The 23,716-nt window shown below is 36.3% G+C and overlaps 1 protein-coding gene across 1 annotated transcript; it reads right to left on the bottom strand.

Annotated features, from left to right (window-relative positions):
- Window positions 1-2,609: 2,609 nt before the first annotated feature.
- Window positions 2,610-3,015, bottom strand: LOC103291503 (cytochrome c oxidase subunit 7B, mitochondrial-like). The gene has a single exon (XM_054728539.1). It carries the CDS (start codon window positions 3,013-3,015, stop codon window positions 2,737-2,739), a length of 279 nt encoding a protein of 92 aa, XP_054584514.1. The 3' UTR covers window positions 2,610-2,736.
- Between the last annotated feature and the right edge of the window lie 20,701 nt (window positions 3,016-23,716).

Here is a 23,716-nt window from a genome sequence, read left to right as displayed (position 1 = left end):
CCCAGGACTTGGGCTTCCCTCGTAGCCCCAGCTTCATCCAGAAAGTCATCCGGAAGGACGTCTGGTCTAATTAGCATATTATGCTTTTATTATTATAGAGTATATACTTGAAATACTCTAAGAGAGTAAATACTAAATATTTTCACCTCTCAAAAAATGGGTTTATGTGATATGATGGATGTATTATTGTGATAATAATTTTACAAATATGTGTATCAAATCATCTTGTCATTCACCTTAAACTTGTACAATGTTACATGCCAGTTATATTTCAATAAACTTTGAAAAAAATAAAAAAAAGAATGCATCATTTGGAGGTTTTCATCTGTTTTCCCTTATGGCTTACTTTTAGTTCCCGGGCAGCTCTTGATTCTGCAGTTAGTATGTACCCTTAATTTTTCACAGCCTTTGTCTTATATGAAATATTTGGCAAACCCAAACCACAAAGATGGAACCCTGGGTCAACTTTTCTAATTCTAGAAGACTTCACCTTAGGGTAAACACTCTTATCTATCAACAACCGAGGAAAATTATACCAGTTAAGTAATCATTATAATATTTCATTCTTTTGTTAAACATCACCCGAGGATATTTTTTCTATTTATTTATTTAGAGAGTGGAAGAGATAAAGAGAGACAGAGAGAGAGAGAAACATCAGTGTGAGAGAGACACATCAATAGATTGCCTCCTGCACATGCCCCAATGCGAGGGTAAGTTGAGGGATAGAACACATGACCCTTCTGTGCACGGGCCAACCCTCTACCCACTGAGCCACACTAACCAGGGCATAATCTTTTATTCTTAAATATCACTAGACGATGAAAGTTCTTCTAGCATACTTGAGTAAACATCCCATGAAAAGAAAGATTTAGGCAAATCTACATAAGTAAATTAATAAAACTGATCTCAAAAAACAAAAGATAATTTAGGGTATACAAAAGAAACTTAGAAGTATTGTTATCTCTACACCCACAAAAAGGCCTGAGATGTTCTAAATGCATTTGTTATGCAAATTTTATTTATTATTAGACTTTGTTGAAGCAGTATCAGATATATTTTATCATTTTAACAATAAAACACCCAGAAGTTAATAGTCAAGAGAACATGAATAGTTGTTTCTTAATTCTTTCTGAATAATGTAAACACCGAAAAGTTCCAAGTCCTGGCCACTGGCCTCCCTTCCATGCCCCAGAAATGGGATTTAATTGGTCCACTGTTATTTCTACGCATCAGCCTTTCTGAGAGTTCTCCAGAAAATTCTACTATGCAATCATACTTGAGAAGCATTACTTTAAGACAGATTTTTCTCCACAACCCTGAATTTTGTCATTGCCACACAAGGTTTTATACCAGTATACTGTGTCTGATCTAAGCTTCTATGCCAGGTTGGAGAAAATTTTCCTAGTTCTTCACACTCTACTACATCACTATGTTCCTTATATGAATCTTGTCTCTAGGATTCATATAACTGTGTGATAAATAAAACAGATTATAAAGAAAATAAGGTTTGTATTTTGCTAATAGTTTCTAATTTGGGGGGATTTAAATATTCTAAAATGCATTATTGATAACTTATTATAATGTATTATATTAACAATGCCCTCACCTTCCAAATATTTGTCATTTGTGATCCTGTTGGACTTCATTTATTTTATAAATGGTTAGCTGTTCCTTTCCATGATTCAGATATGACTTCAAACCATAGCTGAGGGGAAGAAAATGCATAGCTGTTGTGTTTTATAGTGGTACCAAGCCATTCAATAGAGTGATTGCCTTTTTCTATTATATATTATTGTCTACAGCATAATATATGAATTTTCTGCTCTTGAATAGTGAAAACCTCTTTCCTTTCCTCTGTTGTGTGTTCCTACATATCATACACCCCAATATTAATCAATCTATGTATTTTTAACATTTCTCTGTGAATTGATTTAGTTTTATGCAACAAGACATTCCAACAGCCTTGTCAATTCAGATAGCATGTATCATTAAAAACGTAACTAAAATAACAAATTTATAAGAGCCCTTAAGATTTCAAGAATATATTTATAGGGTACATAGACACCATATGATAATTTTTCTTATTTTTTTCTTGGGTCTCTGTGTGCAATAATAAATTTTATGTCAATGTTTAAACATATTAGTGTTCATAAAAATGCAAAATCTCATAAATTTTCATGAACTATTATGCATATATATACACATATACTAGTGTGTATATATGTATAGTTGTAAACAATTTTGTAAGTGACACACCCATGTTAATAGTCAAATGCACTAACCATTCTGAAGCTGGATTTAGAAATTGCCAGGAGTTCCTTGAAGTGGTACAGTACTTTTAAAATCTTAAAGAGACATTGAATGAGGATACTTCCTTTAAGCTGTCAAATATAATAGTTGTCATATTGCAAACTATGATCAGTCATGGATTAAACAAAAGTTTTGAAAGATGCACAAATAATTTATGCTTTAATAAAATTAAATCATTCTCTGTAAATAAAATTTAGCAGGTAGCTTTTGAGCAATGAAAAATATAAATCTATCTTTTGGGGATTATGACTATTCTGGAATGGCTCTAAGTTAATTCATCAGGTCCCCCCTTTTTTTGTTTAGGGTTTCAAATGAACTTTATTTCTCCAATCATGCCATATTTTAATGGGCACACAGTGCTTTCACTTGCCATCAATTATGAGTTGGTTTTGAAATAATTCATTATCACACCAACTGGGAGGATTACTAATCTCTCCATTCCTTTGGGGTGACTCTGCCAACAGGGGACAGGTTCCATTTTATTCCAATTTGTGTTGCTGTATATGTCCATGTAGCAACACAAAAAGGGGCTCCACTGGCTAAAATAGCATTGCCATACTTGTCATGGAATTCAGGTGTCCTTTTCTGGTGAATCTGCCTTGCCATTGTTTGCTGAATGCTTCCAACTGGGAGACGACTTAGCGCGTTTTTGGCCAAACAAAGGAAACACCATGAAGCTGAAGATAACACTGCAGCAACTGCCATCGGGTTACTTTTTATATGCTATTTAGGTTTTAGCTATATTTCTACAAATAATTTTACAAAATGTTAGGAGACAACTTTCGATGAGTAGTTCAAATTTCTGCAAGTCTTGCAAATCAGGCAAATAATATACTATCCTTTTAAGGATGTTCGTATATAACACACAGCTTCAAAAAAATAAAGATGATGACTCTTATAAGGCACGTCTGTTTGCTGTCTGAAAGAATTCATATAAAATCTCCCTCTCGGGCAACAGTTGGGCATGTTCCTTGCAGGCCCTTACAAAAGGTTTATGCTCAGGGTTCTTCAGCTTGGAGACAGCTCACTGCAGAAGCAGCATCTACTAGGCCCACCTGCTTCTCTGTCTTTGGAGGCAAAAATTCTTTCTTAGAAAACCTTCAGCAGACAGGTTTCACATTTAATTGTTCAGAGGTGTGGTGCTGGTTACATTATTTTTGGTCTCCTAGAATCTAAAGAGAGATGGCTACCTGAAGAAAAAATTAAGTTTTATTAGGATTAAAAAATGGAGAATGGACTCTATGTAAAAACCAAACATAGTCATTACCTGTGAAAATTCTCATTGTTATTTTAACAAGGTAGTTTACGTCTAACTCTGTTCTTGGTATTATTATGTATTATCTGGCTATTTTGGGCTAATTTATTATCCTACCTAATAATAGAGTAATATGCTAATTGACCATACCTTCGCTATTCCCACAGCCAATCAGGGCTGCTATGCAAATTAACCCAGCAAAGATGGCGGGGGGAAGGTGCAGCACCCGCTGCAGCCATTGGGACCAAAGCCCCGATTGAGGACCAAGGCAGGCAGGCTTGGGTCAGTGCCTGCTGCCAGCGGACGCTGACCCAAGCCCCTAGCTCAGACCGGTGCAAGCAGGTACTGTCCCAAACCCTGTTCGTGGACCCGAGCCCCTAGCGCAGACCGGGGCAGGCAGGGCTTGGGTCAGCACCCGGAGCGCTGATGGGGCAGGCGGGGCTTGGGTCAGTGCCCGACGCCTCTGGCGGACGCTGACCCAAGCCCCAATCACAGACCCAAGCCCCGAGAGCAGACCGGGGAAGGCGGGGCTTGGGTCAGCGCCCGCAGCTGCCAGGTGGCGGGCACTCACCCAAGCCCCGCCACCGCCTGCGGGCACTGACCCAAGCCCTGATCGCAGACTGAAGCTGGGAGCGGCGGGGATTGGGTCAGTGTCTGCCTTCACTGGCGATGCTGACCCAAGCTCCGCTGCCGGCGGCAGGTGCTTTCCTAAGCCCCAATCACAGACTCAAGCCCGGAGCGCGGACTGGGGAAGGTGGGGCTTAGGTCAGCACCCGGAGCACTGACAGGGCAAGTGGGGCTTGGGTCAGTGCCCGTTGCTGCCGGCCGGCGATGTCCCAAGCCCTGATCGCTGACTTAACCTGCGCGAGGCCTCAACCACGGGTCCTGGTCCATTGGGGGTTGGGGGAGGCAGGGTGGGCAGCCCCAGCCCCTGCCTGCAAAGTCTTGTTCCATTGGGGGGCCCGGGGAGGCGGGGTGGGCATCCCCAGGCCCTGCCTGCAAAGTCTTGTTCCATTGGGGGGCCCGGGGAGGTGGGGCAAGCAGTGCCAGGGCCTGCCCACAAAGTCCTGTTTCATCGGGGCCTGGGGAATAGGGGTGGGAAGTGCCAGGCCCCAACCGAGGGGTACCAGTCCATCGGGAGCCAGGGGAGGTGGGGTGGGCAGCTCCAGTCCCCTCCCTGCAAAGTCCTGTTTCATCGGGGGCCGGGGAGTCAGGTCAGGCAGCACCAGGCCCCAACTGAGGGTCCAGGCCCAATCGGAGACCCGGGGAGGCGGGGTGAGCAGCTCCAGTCCCCACCTGCAAAGTCCTGTGTCATCAGGGGTCGGGGGAGGCTGGGAGAGCAGCACCAGTCCCTGCCCAAAAAGTCTTGTTTCATAGGGGCCTGGGGTGGCGGGGCAGGCAGCTTGAGGCCCCAACTGTGGGGTCCAGGTCCATCAGGGCTCAGGGGAGGTGGGGCGGGCAGCGCCAGGCCCCAAATGAGGGGTCCAGGTCCATAGGGGACCCGGGAGGCGGGACAGGCAGCGCCATGCCCTGCAGGAAAAGTCCCGTTCTGTTGGGGGCCAGGGGAGTCCAGGTGGGCAACGCAAGGCTTTTTAGGCTGCTGTAGGGCATGAGGGAAGGCCTACATTTCCTGCTGTTTCTAGCAACACAATTGTCTATTTATTGTGCCTGAATTCTTCTGCCCCCTTACAAGGACTCTAAATTCACTTGAGGGTTGATTTTCAATGATAGCTGTTCATGGGAATTACTTGAGGAGTGTGTGTGTGTGTGTGTGTGTGTGTGTGTGTGTGTGTGTAAAATATTCCAAACAACAAGTCTACCCCTTCAGAAATTAGAGTTCCAAATCTGTTCAATTTCTATATATTCTGATTTTGCTGATTTGGATAGTATCCAGCCAACAGTAAATTTTAAGTGTCCCTGAATGATGCTAACCTGTGGGTTAGAAAGCCACTGCTTATGTTTATGCAAACACAAGCGCCAAATGCCAGGTAAAATACAGAAATCTCAATTGTACAGCTCAATAGATGTTTACCTATGTCTACACCCAGGTAGCCACCATCCAGAATGTTCTGTTGAATCTTTCTCCATTAGCAATAAAGGCAGAACCAGCTACTTATCTTGGAGAGAGGAAAAAGAGAAAACAAAGGAGAATGTGTGGGAATATGTAATAATACCTCAAAACAGTACCTCCCAATAATTTTATTTATCAGATTATAGGCTCTTACTCATCTGTGTTGTACTTACTGGCCGTCAAACATCCCCAAGGGGTCCCAGATTGGAGAGGGTGCAGGCCGGGCTGAGGGACCCCTCCCCCCGCCATGCACAAATTTTGTGCACCGGGTCACTAGTTTTAAATAGTTTCTGAATTAACCTTCTGGAATTTTCTAGGTATAGAATTTTGTCATCTACAAAGATTTATGATATTTGGAAAAATTAGAAAAACTACATAGGTCTCAGCATTCTCTCTTTTAAGTAATAAATCTAAACCACCACTAAAAAATAGTGCTAAAAATAACCACTCTTGGACAATTTATTTTAAAAACACATTATTTCCCAAACAACTCAATCAATTGACTTAAATTTAAATAACAAAGTAGTTTTTGGAGTGTAACACATGGCAATAAAATTAATCTGGAAGAAATATTAAGAATATCAATAAAAATAAAGTTTATTGTGTAGAAGCCACTTATTAGGTATGAAATCACATTATAAAACCACTGTAATTAAATCACTTTGATGGTGATATAAAAATAGAGATATCAATGAAAGAGCAGAGTCATTTCAGATAAATTCAAATATATATGAATATTTAGTATATAATAAATGTGGAATTAAAAGTATTATAAAAACAATAAATTCCAATAATAATGAGGCCAAAACTAATCTTATTACCTAATTAAATTGTTCTACTAAAATAATGTTGAGATACATTAAGAATTTTTATATAAAAATATGGAACAATAAAAGCACTAGATAAATGACCTTAAAATAATCTCTGGATAGGAATGCTTTTTTAAAGCATGACAAAATCTTAGAATCCTTAGTTTGTGGAAGTTTTTATTACAGAAATAGAAAACTGATACAGGAAGTCTCCATGTATGTAACATTTTGACATAAATTTGCCAACTCTAACAAATTAATCACTCTTTCACTTAAATGTCTAACTTTCATTACCTTAATTTAAACCATTATTACATGGACAAAAAAAAAACAACTATCAAAGATAGTAATTTTTATTATTGTTTGCAATAGCAAAACCAAAACAAATAACTAGTGATTACCTAAATAGTCATAAATAATTTCATTTCTGTAATACAGTAATATAATGAAACACTCTATAGTTATTTAAAAAGCATAAAATTGACCTCTATATGCTGATATAAAAATATCAGAAACATAAAATGTTTGTAGCCATTTAAAAAAGAAAGACATGTACATATGACATGGAAATATGATGATATATTATTGACATAGAAAAGTGAAATAGACTTCTGTGTATAAGGTTCTTTTATAAAGAAAAATTGGAAAATGGTTTATATCACCCAGGCAGGTGTGGCTCAGGTGGTTGGGCATTGTCTTGTGCACCAAAAGGTTGCTGGTTTGATTCACAATCAGGGCACATGGCAGGGTTGTGGGTTCAAATCCCAGGTAGGGGGCCTATAGGATGCAGTCAATTGATGTTTTGCTCTCAAATCAATGTTTCTCTTGCTCCCTCTCCCTTCTTCTCTCTCTCTAAAAACCAATAAAAATATTTAAAATAAATAAATAAAATGTTTTATATCTAATACTCAAATGTGCATACATTATCAGTAACACTTTTTAGGTAATAGATATAAGATAATCAAGAGTTTTGGGCCCTAGCCGGTTGGCTCAGTGGACAGAGTGTTGGCCTGCTAACCAAAGGGTCCCGGGTTTGATTCTGGTCAAGGGCACGTACCTCGGTTGCAGGATCCTCCTTGGCCCAGACTCTGGTCCGGACTCATGCAGGAGTCAACCAATTGATGTGTTTCACATTGATATTTCTCTCTTCTTTCCCTCTTCCACTCTCTCTAAAAATCAATGGAAAAATATCCTCAGATTGAGGATTAAACAAAATTTAAAAAAAGAGAGAGTTGGGGTTTTGTTTTGTTTTTCCTAATCTTTTATACTCGAAGTCTGTTCACATGCCTGCATTATTTTAATAACAGTAAAAGAGCAGCAAAAACTACAGAGTGTATTTTGTGTTTCAGGTCTATGGACACTGCATGCATGCAAACCTATTATCACATGGGTTCTATGACCTGAAATAAGCAATTTTTGTTTACAAGACATAATAAGAATACAGCTGGTTCAATACTGAAAACTAGATGTTATAGTTATCCAGGTCCAAGAAAATTTAAGCAAAACAGTTATCTTGGTGAACATGAGTCAGATTACAGACTGTGCTAGGGGTCTCCAGAGAGCTTTCTTTCCAGAGAAACAGCAGCATCCTTGGACCACAACAGGAGACATGTTTAAGAATCGCTCTAGCATTTTCAGACTTATAGGTGAAGACTGGGGACAAACATCACCCTCGGTTCACAGGAGCAGCAGCCCACGTACCCTTTCCTTCCAATGTCATCGATATGCTGAGAGAGGAACTTGTACCACATAGAGACAGCACAGTGAGCGCAGCAGGAAGACTGAGAAAGTGGAGACCGCCCAGATAGTGCAAACAACCAGAGGGAGAGGGGAGCTAACCCAGCCAGTGGTTGGCAAAGTGAGTGGCCTAAAGAAAAAGCCACGTACAGAAAGCAGCAGCGTCATCAAACACACTCACAAAAACTACAGAGATGAATTCCTCTTGGTGGCTCTGGAATGCTTCCCAATTAATCTAATTCATTGCTCAGCTAGTGACATAAATTCACATCAACCAGACCGGCAGCTTAAGCTCTAAAGGGACCTTCTAACAGTATGTAAGTGGACTGTTATTGGTGCCAAGGAGAGGTCGCCTATGGGGGCTTTCAGGAGAATAAAATAATGTGTCGATGTGATTCATGCCATTTGGTGAGAAAAAATTAAGAAAAGTAAGACAACATCTTAAAACTAATTTTTCAAGTTTAAACAAAGATCTAAGAAAGAAAAGTAACCATTGTTATAAATATAAATAATAGAAATGCAAAATTGATGAAAGATCAGTTTGGTAATTTCCAAACCAAAAATTGGTTTTAAAAAGCAGAATGGTGCTACACAGTATAGATTTAAACTTTTATGAGGTGGACACAGTACTGGTTGGAGAAAAATACAAAGACTAAAATATTTTATTTTCAGGCAAGAAAAAATAAAAATAAAGAAATTAAGCATTCAAGGTAAGAAGATTAAGAAAGATGCACAGGAGAAATAAATTTATAAAACAGAAAATAATTTTTTAGATCTTTATTTTTGAAAGTATTACATATGTCCCCTTTCCCACCCCGTGACCCCTTTCTAGTCCCACCTCCTGCTCCCGACCCCAGGCTTTCACCACCCTATTGTCTGTGTCCAAGCGTTATGCATATATGCATACAAGTTCTTTGGTTGATCTCTTCCCTCTCACCCACCCTCCCCGCCTTCCCTCTGAGATTCCACATTCTGTCCCATGCTTCTGTGTCTCTGGATCTATTTTGTTCATTAGATTCCACAGATGAGTGAGATCATGTGATCCTGGTCTTTCTCTGACTGGCTTATTTTATGTAGCATAATACTCTCCAGGTCCCTCCATGCTAACTCAAAGGGTAAGAAAACCTTATTTTTTACCGTTGCATTCCACGGTATAGATGTACCAGCTTTTTTATCCACTCATCTACTGATGGACACTTGGGCTGTTTCCAGATCTTAGCTATTGTAAACTGCACTGATATGAACATAGGGGTGCATAAATTCTTTCTGATTGGTTTTTCAGGCTTCTTAGAATATATTCCTAGGAGTGGGATTCCTAGAAGTGGGATCACCCAATGGCAGTTCCATATTTAATTTTTTAAGGAAACACCATAATTTTTTTTAATTATGGTTGCCATTTTTTTTCATAATGGCATTCCCACCAGCAGTGTACTAGGATTCCTTTTTCTCTATACCCTTGCCAGCACTTGTCATTTGCTGATTTGTTTTGGTAGCCATTCTGACAAGTATGACAGGATACCTCATTGTCATTTTAGTTTGCATCTCTCTGATGATCAGTGACTTTGAGCATTTTTTTATATGCCTCTTGGCCATCTGTATGTCCACTTTGGAGAAATGTCTATTTAGGCCCTTTGCCCATTTTTTAATTGGATTGTTTGTCTTCATTTTGTTAAGTTGTATGTGTTCCTTATGAATTTTGGATATTAACCCATTATCAGATGTATTATTTAAAAGAATCAAATTGTTTCCAAATAACTGTTTCCTAGAACAATGCTGAAGATTATTTGTAAATTACAAAACTACCCAACGTTCAACAAAGTGAAATTTGCAAAGTCTGTTGTAGCATAAACCCTGACATAAGGCAAGTGACTAATTTAAGCTTTGATTGCTGAGGCATCTACTTCAAAAAGGCATCCACTTCAGAGACAGCTATCTCCAATAACCACATTACCAGCCACAGGACTAGATTAAGTCAGGCTGGGCCCCTCCTCCCCACACAGCTTCCTTTGTTTTAGTGATCTTGGTTCATTTCGATAACTAACCATTTGGGCCACTTTATTTGCTTTTTTTTTTTTTTTTTTCTCTCCTCTTCTTGAACTTCAATTTCCCGCTATTAACCAATAAAGACAGTCCAGGAAACTCTATGTTCCCATTCTTGACCTCAATAAAATAAGCCCCAATATTCTCTCTCTCTCTCTCTCTTTCTCTCTCTCTCTCTCTCTCTCTCTCTCTCTCTCTCTCTCTCGCCTCACTACCTCATTTTGTAACCCCAGATCTGTCACATAATTTTCAGGACTTGTAAGTAATAAACCATTGTTTGTTTTTTATGCAGTTTCCTGATCGTTATCACTGAGAAAATTTTGCTATCATAATAAGAATCACAAGGGCTATTTCAGCCACAACATTGGTTATCGACAGGCTGAGACTGGTACAAAACATCTTGTATCCAATAAAACATTATCAGGCATTTGATGAAGCATAAAAATATGACCCATGATGAAAAATAAATTAATTGAAAACCACAAGGAACTGACACAGATATTAGCATGAGCAGACAAAATATCAAAGCAATCCATATGGCTATTTTCTGTATATTGAACCCCTTTAGAAAATAGTTTATCATTTTGCTTAAAAATTAGACTTATTCCTACTGTATGATCCAGCCATTTTACACCCAAAGAAAAGAAAAGCATATAACTAAAAATATTGTAAGTGAATGTTCATAGCAGCTTTATTTTTAATACCCAAAAGCTTAAAATATCTCAAATGTTCAGTCACAACTTAAGAGGTAAACAAAACATGGCATATCCATATAGTGGAATGTTACTCAACAATATGAAAAAATAATATGCATCATAACATAAGTAAATTGCAACATAGTTATGCTGAGAAAAAGACACCAACCACAAAGATACATACTGAATTATTAATCTATAAGAAACTCTTAAAAAATGCAAATTGATCTATAACAAAAAGTTCAATTTTTACCTGAGGACTGAGGCAAAAGGAGCTGGGGGTAGGATGGAGAGATTTCATACATGCACAAGAAAAGTTTGGGGAGTGGTGGGTATGTTTATTTTCTATATGCTGATTATTGTTCATATAATATATCCTCACAGAACCTGCAACTAAGGTATGTGGCCTTGACCAGGAATTGAACCCACAACCCTTTGGTCTGTGGGCTGACACTAACCACTGATATAAACAGGCCAGGGTTTATATGTTAATTTATACCTCAATAAAACTATATAAAAATCCAAGGAAATGATGTTTTTATTAGCCAAAACTATCAAATTCTCAAGGTATATGATATATGTATATGTATTAGATGCATTATATATATATATATATATATATATATATACCTATACTACTTTTACTGTATGATAAAAACTTTTTCAAAATAATTATTATTTTAAAATATCACAAAACACGTAAAGTATAATTTTACATTTAAAAATTCTAAATAAAAACATGTTTAAACAAGCTAAAATATAACTCTATTAAAATTTGGAAGGCAATCATAATTTCTTATTATTACACTACTTGTTATGTTACTCTTCACCAAATAATGAATAATTAAATTATCTAATACATGAAATACACACAAAAAGAAAACAAACGTTTTATTATTTTTAAATAACGTGTTTCTGGAAAAAAACATTGAAATACTTATAAAAGCTATAAGAAAATAGATCATTTTCAAGACATCTGATTAAAAAGTGAAAAAACAAATATATAGTTTACAATAATTCTATAATAACCAGCTAAAAATAAAATATTTTTATTTGCCAATCTGAAGTATATAAAATAATCATGAACATTTAACATAAAATAAATCAGTCATAAAGAAAACATTGAAACTCTACTGAAAACTATATAAAAAGACATGAATAAATGGAGAGAGATTTTTTTATTTTTTGATAGAATAATTTAGTCATGTGCACATGTAAATTATCTTTGCTTATTTCTGTGAGAAACTGGAAATATCTATATTTAAATTTGTAGTCTCTGTTCTTTTAGCTCAGTTTTTAAATATCATTATCTGAACTTTAACATCATTGTGCTAATTTGAAAACAATCACTGTTTATGTAGTATAGAGTTTCTGTTGTCATTAATTTATTAATTTTGTTTTGTCTTAAAAAAATGAAGGGTTATGTGTGTTTCTTTTCAGGAAGTCATTCTTTTATAAGGGATAATCATAGCCATATAAAAATACCTGCCTTTTAAGTGACTCCTGTAGAAAAATACAGTACATGATGTCCAGAGTTTTCTGTGGGACATTTCATCATATCTTAGGAAAATCCTCATGTTAAATTTATGTTTCAGTAGTCTAGATTCTTCGTTGTTTCTAGGTTTCATTCCTATAACTTAAGTTGAATATTCAGTGATGCATGCTTGCAATGGCCTTTGTTTCTTACCTTATTTCCAGTTGTCAAGTCAACCCTAGCATTATAGGTCTCCTTCATCAGCACTTTCATGTTATCTCTATTTTGGTCTTTCTGTCAGATTCTTTAAAAGAAGTTATTAGACATTATAGCATATTCCATACAAAAGTTTATACCTTATTACCTAAGCAATTTCTAGGTCAGTGTATTTGAGAAGGAGTGCCCAGTTAAATAACTATAGTTCAACCTAGCTTCCTGCTACCTTCAATCACCCTTTAGATTTCCAATTGTTGCTTCTAGTTTTCTTGAGTGCTTTCTTATGTTCTGTCATGGAGAGCTCACTGTTCCCCATCAAAAATATCAGGTAGTCAAAAGAAAAAAAGGTGTACAACTTCCTATTCTGCATGAGTTTCTCCCACAGTGCTGTAGGTCCCACAGTTTTGGGACCTACAAAATCATTCCCTTTAACCATCCATGAGCCTAATCTGAAAAACCACAAAAATATTTGTTACAAATCAATAGTAGATCTGGGTTAGAAAACTATTCACAAAATAGCTTTATTTAAGTATAATTTTGCCTCTGCAGAATCCTTTGAAATAATTCAACTATTATTTATTGAGCAGCTACTGTATATATTGAGGGGAAACAGAGTTTGCCACACTAAAATAAGCTTTTGGAATATTGATTATTTTAATCTTGTTATTTTTTATGAAACAAAATACTCAGAAAGAATCGATAAACCTCCCCCATTAGACAGAGGAAAAAAAACAACAACACCTGCTTAAAAAAAGGGAGCTATCACCTTAGCATAATAGTAACTAGGTATGGAGGCAGGGAAGAACCTAGCCAAGTCTTTTAGACTCCCCTATGTGTCCCATTATTTCTAGGTTCACTGGCAAGAATTCATTTATAAAATGTTAGCTTTTTCTCAAATCTATTTTTTAAATGTATTTTTATTGACTTCAGAGGAGAGGGAGAGAGAAAGAGATAGAATCATCAATAATGAGAGAGAATCATTGATCGGCTGACTCCTGCAAGCCCCACACTGGGGTTTGAGCCCTGCTGGCTTGCTCTCACATCTATTAATTGCTTACTTTCTCTGTGAAGTCCCAGACCTCTGCCTCCCTTTACTTAGGCCATAAAATCATGTAAGCTTCATCAGCCAACTTGTCCTTGGGTCCCATATTCTTAGGAAACCCCTATATGTATACATGTAATAAACTTGGTTATTTGTCCTATTAATCTATCTCAAGGTTAATTTGATTATTAGACCAGCAAGAGAACTTAAAAGGGTCAAAGGAAAATTATTCTCTTGGTTACATACCTTAGAAGATGAAAAAGATTCAAAAATAGTCATTTTGTTCAAGCTGCTACTACTGGTATCTATCTTGAATATTGAACAAATTAACACATTTTTATAAAACAAAGTATAGTAAGATGTTTTTTGTATAATAAAAATGCTTTGTTGGAGCTTGGGGTTTGGTAAGTCAAAAAGGGGACTATTCACAGTCTGGGGGTAGAAACCAGGAAGTCTACACTAAAGAAGTGACACTTCAAATGAAGGACAAGTTGAATTTCAGCCTCTATATCTGTATTGAGAGAGCAAAGTGAAATTGTTCTGAACTCCGCATTCCAAAGTTGGGTTACTAAGTCCACCATTGTTATAATGAACTTGATCAAGTAATATAATCTTTCTAAGCCTCCATCATATCACATATGTGATAGGGATAGTAGTATTTTAATGCAGAAATGCTGTGAAGTTAAGATGAGAAAACATGTAACATAGTCCATGGTATATAGTCCATGGTAAATCAAAGTTCTTATTAATGTTGCTGCAATAACAATTATAATTATTACATCGTATTGGCGGAGGCACAATAACAGTAAAACAAATGTGAGCAAAAACCTGGAAACCACAGCATGAACATCTTTGAGAAACAATCAAAGTTAACTTTGATTTGAGCGTGTTGTTCATTTAGAGAATAGTGTCTGGGTGGTAGGGCTGGAAAAGTAGATTGGGGATTTGTGGAAAGGTGTAAGTGCCAGGTTAACAAATTTATAATTAATCTGGCATACTAAAATGAGTCGCAGAAGTTAATTGAGCGTGGAAGTGATCTAATTGGGCCTTTTCTTTAAGATTAGTCATGGACTTCAGTGGAGAAAGAGGCAGGAAGGCCAGTTTGAAGTCTATTAAAGTAGTCGTTTCAAAGGGAATAATATCCCTTAGAAGCCTAGGAGCTACAGTAATGGGAAGAAGTCTTCCAGGAGGATTATCAAAGAAGCTGCCAACATTGGCTCTGGGTAGAATATAAAGAGGCTGAGCTGAGTTGACTAAGACTGCTCTCAAAAAACCGGAGTTCACGCGGGAACTATAAATAAAAACAGGGAAGCAAGAATTGAAGAAATAGTTCTATGGATAATGAGGCATTTTGGTTGTTGTTAATCCTCACCAAAATATATTTTTCCATTGATTTTTTTTTTTTTTTAAGAGAGAATGGAAGGGAGGAGGAGAGGCAAAGAGAGAAACTGGGGATCTAGCCTGCAACCAAGGTACATGCCCTTGACTTAAATGGAACCCATGACCCTTCAGTCTGCAGGCAGGCACTCTAAGCACTGAGCCAAACTGGCTAGGGTGAAAATGTGGTATTTGTAGATTGGTACATAATAAGCTTGATAAATTAGTTTAAGGAAGCAGAGAGAAGAGAGCTCAGAGCTGTAAGCATATGCTTAGAGCCATTTACCTTGTGTCAGTTCAAGACACTGGGGAAGTTAAATCTTAAAAAAGAGAGGTTTGAGGGAAAAAAAGAGTTTTCTAAACAGTTTTAATCCATTGTAAATTTCTACAATTGTTTTCTCCAATCCTTAACATACAAATATCACATAGATAATTAAGACACACACATCTGCTCAGTCTCAGTTCAAGGTTGCTTATCAGAAACTAGACAGAGGGTAGATAGGTAACTGTGATCTATTATCTACATTGAGGGATGAAATAGTAAATTGGTACTTTACCTTGAGATTCTTCAATAGGTAGGTTCAGGATTAATTCTTTTTCTCTCATAATTTTATTTTTTATCAATTATTAAAACCCCTTCTTAATTTTATCTTTACATTATCACTCAAGGTGGAGCTAGTGTGTCTAAGACTTTTGAATTTATTATGCACTTTTTTTTCATTGCATTCTCATATTTATAATACCATTAGAATAAGTGGTCCTTTTTCTCTCTCCAATTTTATCCTCTGCTCCTTTGAAGCAAACTGTTCTTGACTTATTTCAGTGTTGTGATGACATTATTGTAAGCATTAAAAGATTCAATCAGTGAGTTCACTGAAGTCAACATTTATTTGATGTCACTTATGTCTTCTATATAATCTCCTTAGCAATATTTTTCAATTAATACTGATAACAGAAATATGAAAAAACTCATTTTTTCATTGGGCATAAGAGGAGAATTAAAAGGTAGAGCTTTTATAAAAGAAGGAAAAGGAAATTTTCACAACATGAGAAAATTCATAGAAAAAAATTACAATAGCATGAATAATTTATTGGAAACATTTTGATAACCTTTAAAGGTTTTGTTAACAGATGAATGGTGTATTGCTAAACAATAATAATAGGAAAAATGTGATAATCTAGAGAAAAATGTACATATAGACAATTCCTTTAAAAGTTAGTTAGTTATTTATGGGGGGATATTAAAATTTTGAGCTAAATATAACTATGTTATCAATGCTCTTAATTAATCATTATTGATCTTGATGGTCATATTATGAACATGACAAGAAAAAAAAGTAAGAGAATAATAAAATCCTATCATAAAAAACTTTAGAGTATCTATAATATCTTCATATTAATAAATATGAATAATATTGGTTCTCATTTCAATTTGCTTTCCTTGCTACAAATATTGAATCTAAAAATAAACACATCAATATTTATAGTATTGAAATCTTACTCAAGTTACTGCATCTTTTTTCCAAACAATAGCTCCAAACTCACATCTCTTATGTCAATGTGGCAACAAAAATGTTGGTTCTTTAAACCATCTCTTATAATTATCATTTACTGTCATTCCTGTAGCTAAAACAGAATGCCTTTTTTTTTTTCAACAAGCCTGCAGGGGGCGGGGGCTAGCGGGGAGAGGGCAGCCACAGATTACTAAGAGTCTTTTTTATAGCCTATCTTATCCAAATCACCTTTTGCACAGTAATGATTATTTACCCTAAAAGTGTCAATATTAATCTTTTGTCTTTAGGATACTATCATTCAAGAAAACATAGGTGAAGTGCTGCATCTGTTAATCCTCCCAGATGTTATGCCATGGTAATTCTAGACTTTATGTTTCTTCTTGTCTAGATGTTCCACAGCTTTCAAATTTTAACCATGGGAAATTGTTACTCCCCGATAGCCACCATTTTTCTTGACTCTTCTAAATATTTCATACATATTCAGAATTCATACTTATATTTTAAACAAATACTTTATATGTATAGCATATCCTAACAAATTTGCTTTTGTCTCTTCATCTCTCATGCCCTGGGTATTGAACCTAGTCCATTATCTATCGATAGAATGAGCCAACACATCACATAATACTTACCTGTCTATATTTATCCATAGTTAAGTACTTACATAGATATGTTATTCCCACTTTGTATCTAAGAAGAAAGGGGTACAGAGAGGTTAATTGACTTGTCCACATAATGTAGTGAGTATGTGGCAGAGGATGCTCCCCAAATGTGAACCTAGGCCATTTCCCCTACTTCAGTCTCATTATTTTCTTTCATTTCCAATTACTTTCTTCACATAAATATAAAAGCCCAGCACTACAGTACAAAGTGATGTATATAGATTAGCATTTTTATTTTCTATTTCTTAAAGGTGCTAGAGTGCTGGCATTAAATAAGAACTTTGGGTTTGACTTTGCTTTAGATAATACACCAGTTAAGAGAAGAGAGCTTCAATCATGTAGGATAATAGATGATCTGCTGAAGAGAGAAATTGATTTTGAAGTTGTAATTTACTTGAAGTGTTTTGATGATCTCATAGAATACAGGCACAAAATTGAAGTTATTTATAATTTTATGGCTCTGTTACAGCTTGAATTACTGCTTCAGTGCCAAAACCCCCAGGAAAGATCCACAGGTCGCTGTTTACGGACTATATATTTATTGCACTGTAGACATATTTGTTGGTATAGAAGTTTATTCTTTATTTTCTCCATATCTTATGCATTACCTCTTTCTCCCATTCATTTCATCTTTGTCTCTCATTCTCATTCTCTCTCTCTCTGTCTCTTTGCTTGACAAGTGGCCCACTCACATATTTTTGTGGCATCTGGTCTACATTTAGTTCCAAAGGTTTTATTTTGGGTAGTGGAAATAACCACATGTGTATCATCTCTTTAGCTCTCAGCCTTTTCTCTTGAATACAATTCAGGTGTTATATTATACAGGACTTTATCATGTATCTTTACCATTTTTAATTTACTATATTTAAGCAAGGGCAATAACATTAAAAAGGAGGGCATAAGAAAACAGCCTTCTCTGACTAGGCTCTTCCATGGGAGGAGGGTAAAAAAGGTAGCCTGAGAAGATGGTAAGGTTGCTCTAGCGCAGTGGTCCTCAGTCCTGGGGACATAATAGAATCAACTGAGGAGATTTTTGCCCCTCAGTCAGAATCCCTGAGGGAGATAGATTTTTAAGCTCCCAGGTGATTTTAATGTGCACAAAGTATACACTAGAACTACAGTTCTAGTGCAGTCCCTTTATCAGAAGCATAAGAGCATTGGAGAGCACTATCCTCTGATTGTGTGTGTGTGTGTGTGTGTGTGTGTGTGTGTGTGTGTGTTTGTAGATAGAAAGGTATATGTAGGCACACAGAAATAAAAATCAAATAATAAATATTGTATTTCTCAATTGGTTCAAAACCTAAAAATGTAAAACTAATGTGATTCATTATCACTTGTTCTTATTTGGGGGTGATATAATGCCTGAAATTTGTTTTTAAAAATGTGGTACATGAACTCATTTATGATAAATACAATTGTTTATGTGGTAAAATGTGACTAAGCTTTATATAAATAATTTTCATGTGCTTTAATGTGTAATAGAAACTTATCTTTTGTTACAGCATGGATGGACCTGGAGAGTATTATGCTAAGTGAAATAAGTTAGAATAAAGCAAATACCATATGATTCCACTTATATATGGAATCTAATGAATTAAATAAATTAACAAAACAGAAACAGACTCACAGATACAGAGAAGAGACTGACAGCTGTCAGAGGGGAAGGGTAAAAAAAGGTGAAGGGATTTAGCAAAGAAAAAAAAAAAACTGTCACAGACACAGACAACAGTATGGTCATTATCATAGGGAAAGGAGGCTATGGGGGAGGGAGGGAGGCTGGGAATAAAGGGACAATAAATGGTGATAGAAGGAGACTTAGTTTGGGGTGATGAACACACAATCTATATATATAAAAGCCTAAGCGACCAGCCGACCATTCAACTGGCCGACCGGCCAATAGCTATGATGTGTAATAACCATCAGGGAGCAGACACTCAACGCAGGAGTGGAAACCATATGCATAGAAACATGGAACAGACTGATGAATCTCAGAGGGAAGCAGGGAGTGGGGAGGGTGGGAAGAGATTGACCAAAGATCTTATATGCATACTAGTAGCCCGTTTGCACGAAGATTCGTGCAATAGACCTTCATTCACCTGACTGCCTGCACCGGGGACCCAGGCCTTGGCTGTGGCCACCACCTTCTGCCTTCTTTCAGGGTCAGGGCTTGGCCCCAGGCGGTGGCCTTGGGCTCGGCCGCACCCAGTGTCCCTGCTACCGATCGCAGGAGCCAACCCCCAGTGGTTTCCTGCGATCGGCGTAGGCTCCCCGCTGGTGCCCAAGGCCGGGAAAGCTCTGCCACACCCCAAAGTCCCTGCAACGGTTTCCTGGTGGGCGTGGCTGGTGGGCGTGGCTTGGTTGGTGGGCGTGGCTTGGGCATAGCGAAGGTGCAGTCAATTTGCATATTTGTCTATTATAAGGTAAGACTAGAGGCCCAGTGCGTGGATTTCTGTACCAGTGGGGTGCTTTGGCCTGGTTTGCACCCTCTAGAAAGCCGGGACCCCTTGGGGAATGTTGGAGAGCTGTTTTCAGCCCGATCCCCACAGGCCAGGGCAAGGGACCCCACTGTGCAAAAATCTGTGCACTGAGCCTCTATTTCTAAATATATATATATGATGTGTTATAGAAATGTACACCTGAAACCTATAAAATTTATTAACCAATGCAACCCTAATAAATTCAATAAAAAAGAAACTTATGTGAAACCTGAAAAAATACAAGTTTCTATGGATTTCTTTGTTTAAAATGAGGTCCACATAGAAATCATTGCAATTATTCTATTTCTGCAGACCACATAACTTATAGATGGCATTTAATCCAACCAATGAAGGTTCTACACCATGCATTTCTATATCTTTTCATATTGTTGGAAGCATGTATTACATAGATATGGATCCCATGTGTGTATTTTTAAAAACAGAATTTTCAGAAACTTCCTTTTACAATGATATGTCTAAAACTACCTTTAGAAGTGAATAATGAATTAATCACATTTTATAAGCATATATTATACCTAAAAATAATTTGTGTTGTTCTTGTTCTGATGACAGTAATAGTTTTTGAAGCATTATTAAGCTGCGCTTAAAACTGGAATGTTTAAAGCATAAAGGTGCTGATTTTAAGTACTCATGGTCATTATAACAAAATATTCATATAATCTTTGTACAAAGACAAAAATCAATTTAATGAATCAATTAAACAGCATTTTGGTATTGCTTAACTACCAACTAAAAAAAATTCATGCAAAAATTATGAATTTGATTTTGGAATGTTGGCAGAGACTAGGTCTATTTAATTTTATGTCACCCACAAAGAACCACTCATAAATTCTGATATTAAATATTTCCATTTGCAATGGCATTTTGAACCTACTAAAATGAGACTTATTTTTTTAAATAATAAAATTTTCAAGCATCATTTAAAAAAGGACATGCCTTGTGACTGGGAATAATGATTGTAAAAACAGTGGAGGTATCATTTATAGTGTGGTATTTAATTAAAAACATTGAAGCCACAAAAGTAATTGTGAAGACACTTTTAAAAATGTGGGTTTTTTTAATGGTAAAGGCATATTGAGTAGCAGAGCATGAATAACGTTTGATTAGTTTTCTCTGTGAAGCAGCATGATTCATTATAGAATTATAGATATGACTGGAACTTTGATTTATCAATACTGAGACCAGAATGAAAAAGTATGTTGGTACTAATACTATGAACTCAGCCAATTATTTATCAGATGATAGCTGCATAAAAATACCAATTTTTATACAAGAAAGTCTGTAGTTTTCCTCACACCTATAACTGGGAAAGATCATTTCAGACTAATTGCAGCTTACTGGTGTGAAGACAAAAAAAATACAGCCTGAAAACTATGTTTGGGAACATGCAGAAAATGATAAAACCATAATTCATCTATTATAAACATTGTTCTTCAAATCCAAGTTATACGTTACTTCAATTTTGCTGCTTTGGGTGTGGAATAGACTCAGGTATATACATGGAAGTGCCCCCAACAGATATACCACATGAAGAAATGTGTTATTCATATTAAGGGCAGGCCATCATATTTTTATTCTCTCTCTCTCTCTCTCTCTCTCTCTCTCTCTATCTCTCTCTCTCTCTCTCTCTCCCCCTCACCATAAGCAACTCTTTATTCTTTAGTGATGCTTGCTTGTTGAATTTTCATGAATAAAAGAACTCTGCCTGCATTGAGAAAATAATGTCTTCCAAGTAAGACGTCCTTTCAGAGGCAATGCATGCATGCTTTTGTAGTTTTGTGTACTAGCAATTTTAATGATTTCACTTATCTTTAGAGGCACAGTTATATCAGGAAATTTAACTTGAATGCACAAAAACTAGAAAGACATGCCTAGATGTCTATAATTGGTTTCATATTATTATCTAATGTATTCACTAACAATAGTTTGAATGCTATGAAAATATTTGTTAATAATTTACCTTTATTGTTCGAAATGAATTAGTGTTGGTGTATGAATGAGAAACTCCATTTCTTTGTGAACATTGCCAAATAATTTGAACTAATCAGAAGAAAAAGAGAACCCAAGGCTTGTTGTGCAGATTTTTTGAAGTGAGTTGGTAGAACAACATTTCTATTAGTTTCTTAAGAATAATATTTCAAATCCGAAAACACAGTTACACTCTTAAGCAGATTTTGACCTTTTATGATTGTATGGCTATGATTGGAAACCTTAGGGAGCAGCAGCAGCATAATTGTAGAATAGTATTGAATTTTTGTGTTAGAATTTTGTACTTTTAACTAAGTGACATCTAGCAAAATATAAATTTTATTGACTGATCACAGTAAGTCTCATGCCCTTTTTAAAAAATAAATATATATCTTCTTTTGTTCTCAATACTCACCTGAGGATGCATTTATTAATTTTTGGAGAGAGGAAGGGAGAGAGAGAGAGAGACTGAACCCCCAAACTTAGGTGTGTGCCCTAATCAAGAATTGAACCTGCAACCTTTTGGTGTATGGGCCGATGCTCCAAACAACTGCGCCACACTGGCCAGGCCTAAGTCTCATTCCTTTTTGAAAAATTATTTTCAGATATATATTTTTGTAAATCGGAGCAATTATTAATTTTTATAATTAACTAAATTTTGAAAAAATGTATTATATAATTTGCTTTCTCCTATTTTAATTACATGATTTTAATTTTAGTGCATTAATTTGTTATGGTGTTTCTATATTGGTAAGTGATTTAGGTTCCCTTTAAATACATTTGAATAAAAATAAAATTCTTAAACATTATTTGAATGTAAGAAATAAGTTAATTTAATAAGTAATAATAATAATAGTAATATACAGTCACATCAAAAGAGCTTAGATAGTATACACATGACTAAAGTTGTTAAATGTTGCACATATCATTGCCAGCTATTCCCCCTGGTTTTATATCAACTAATATTTAAAAAAATATAATTATCTTCTTTAATATAGAAAATAATGTGGTGAACAGAAAAACAGTAGGTATGTAGACATAGAGTGAATTTAGCAATTTGCCTATTTATCTGGTTGGTAGAGGCTGTTTCTCTGAATGAGGGAAGGGATAGGGGGAGTTAAAGGAGTTATCTTTTACTGAAGCTGGACAATATTTTTATTTTTTTTCTTCAGCCTCTCCTCACTATCAACTACTGTTTCCTTAATAATGTACTCTATGTACTTAAAATTCTGAATATGTGCTCACTAGCAATTTTAGAAAGTTTCATATTTAAAATCATAAAGAATTTAAATAACATAATGAACACTCAACATAAAGTTTAATAGATTTAAAATTATGCTTTATTTGCTTTAAATTTTATACATGTTAATGGCACAAATTCAGTTGTAGCCTCATTTACAACATGCTTTGAAGCTGTTCTCATTTATTCCTCCCTCTCTAAAGGAAGCAGAGTTATTGAAATTTCTGTGCTGTTCATGATTTTTTTTTTTACTTTTTAAAAATTAAACTTATTGCAGTGACATTAGTTAATAAGATTGTATATGTTCATAGGAGCACAATTTATAATAGCTAAGATTTAGAAACAGCCTAAGTGCCGATCAGTGGACAAATTGATTAAAAAACCCGGGGTACAACTACACAATGGAATACTATGCTGCCATAAAAAAGAAGAAACTCTTACCATTTGCAACAGCATGGATGGACCTGGAGAGCATTATGCTAAGTGAAATAAGCAGTCGGAGAAAGGTAAATACCACATGATCTCACTCATTTGTGGAAAATAGTGAACAGCATAAACCAATGAAGAAAAATAAATCCAGAGACAGAGAAACATCAAACTGACTGTCAAACCTCAGAGGGAAGGGGGGAGGAGTGGTGGTAAGAGATCAACCAAAGGACTTGTATGCATGCATATAAGCATAACCAATGGACACAGTCACTAGCGGGATGAGGGCACGTGTGGGGGAATGGGAGTGCCTGGGGAGAGGTCAATGGAGGAAAAAAATAATATTGTAATAGCTATGTATGGGCCGAGCGGGGTGGGGGGC

Source organism: Eptesicus fuscus, chromosome 16 (genome assembly GCF_027574615.1).
Source record: "Eptesicus fuscus isolate TK198812 chromosome 16, DD_ASM_mEF_20220401, whole genome shotgun sequence".
NCBI lineage: Eukaryota > Metazoa > Chordata > Mammalia > Chiroptera > Vespertilionidae > Eptesicus > Eptesicus fuscus.
This window is presented reverse-complemented; position numbering and strand designations above follow the sequence as displayed.

Excerpts from the sequence above, each read along its gene's own strand:
- LOC103291503 (XM_054728539.1), bottom strand. The coding sequence starts at position 3,015 with ATGGCAGTTGCTGCAGTGTTATCTTCAGCTTCATGGTGTTTCCTTTGT.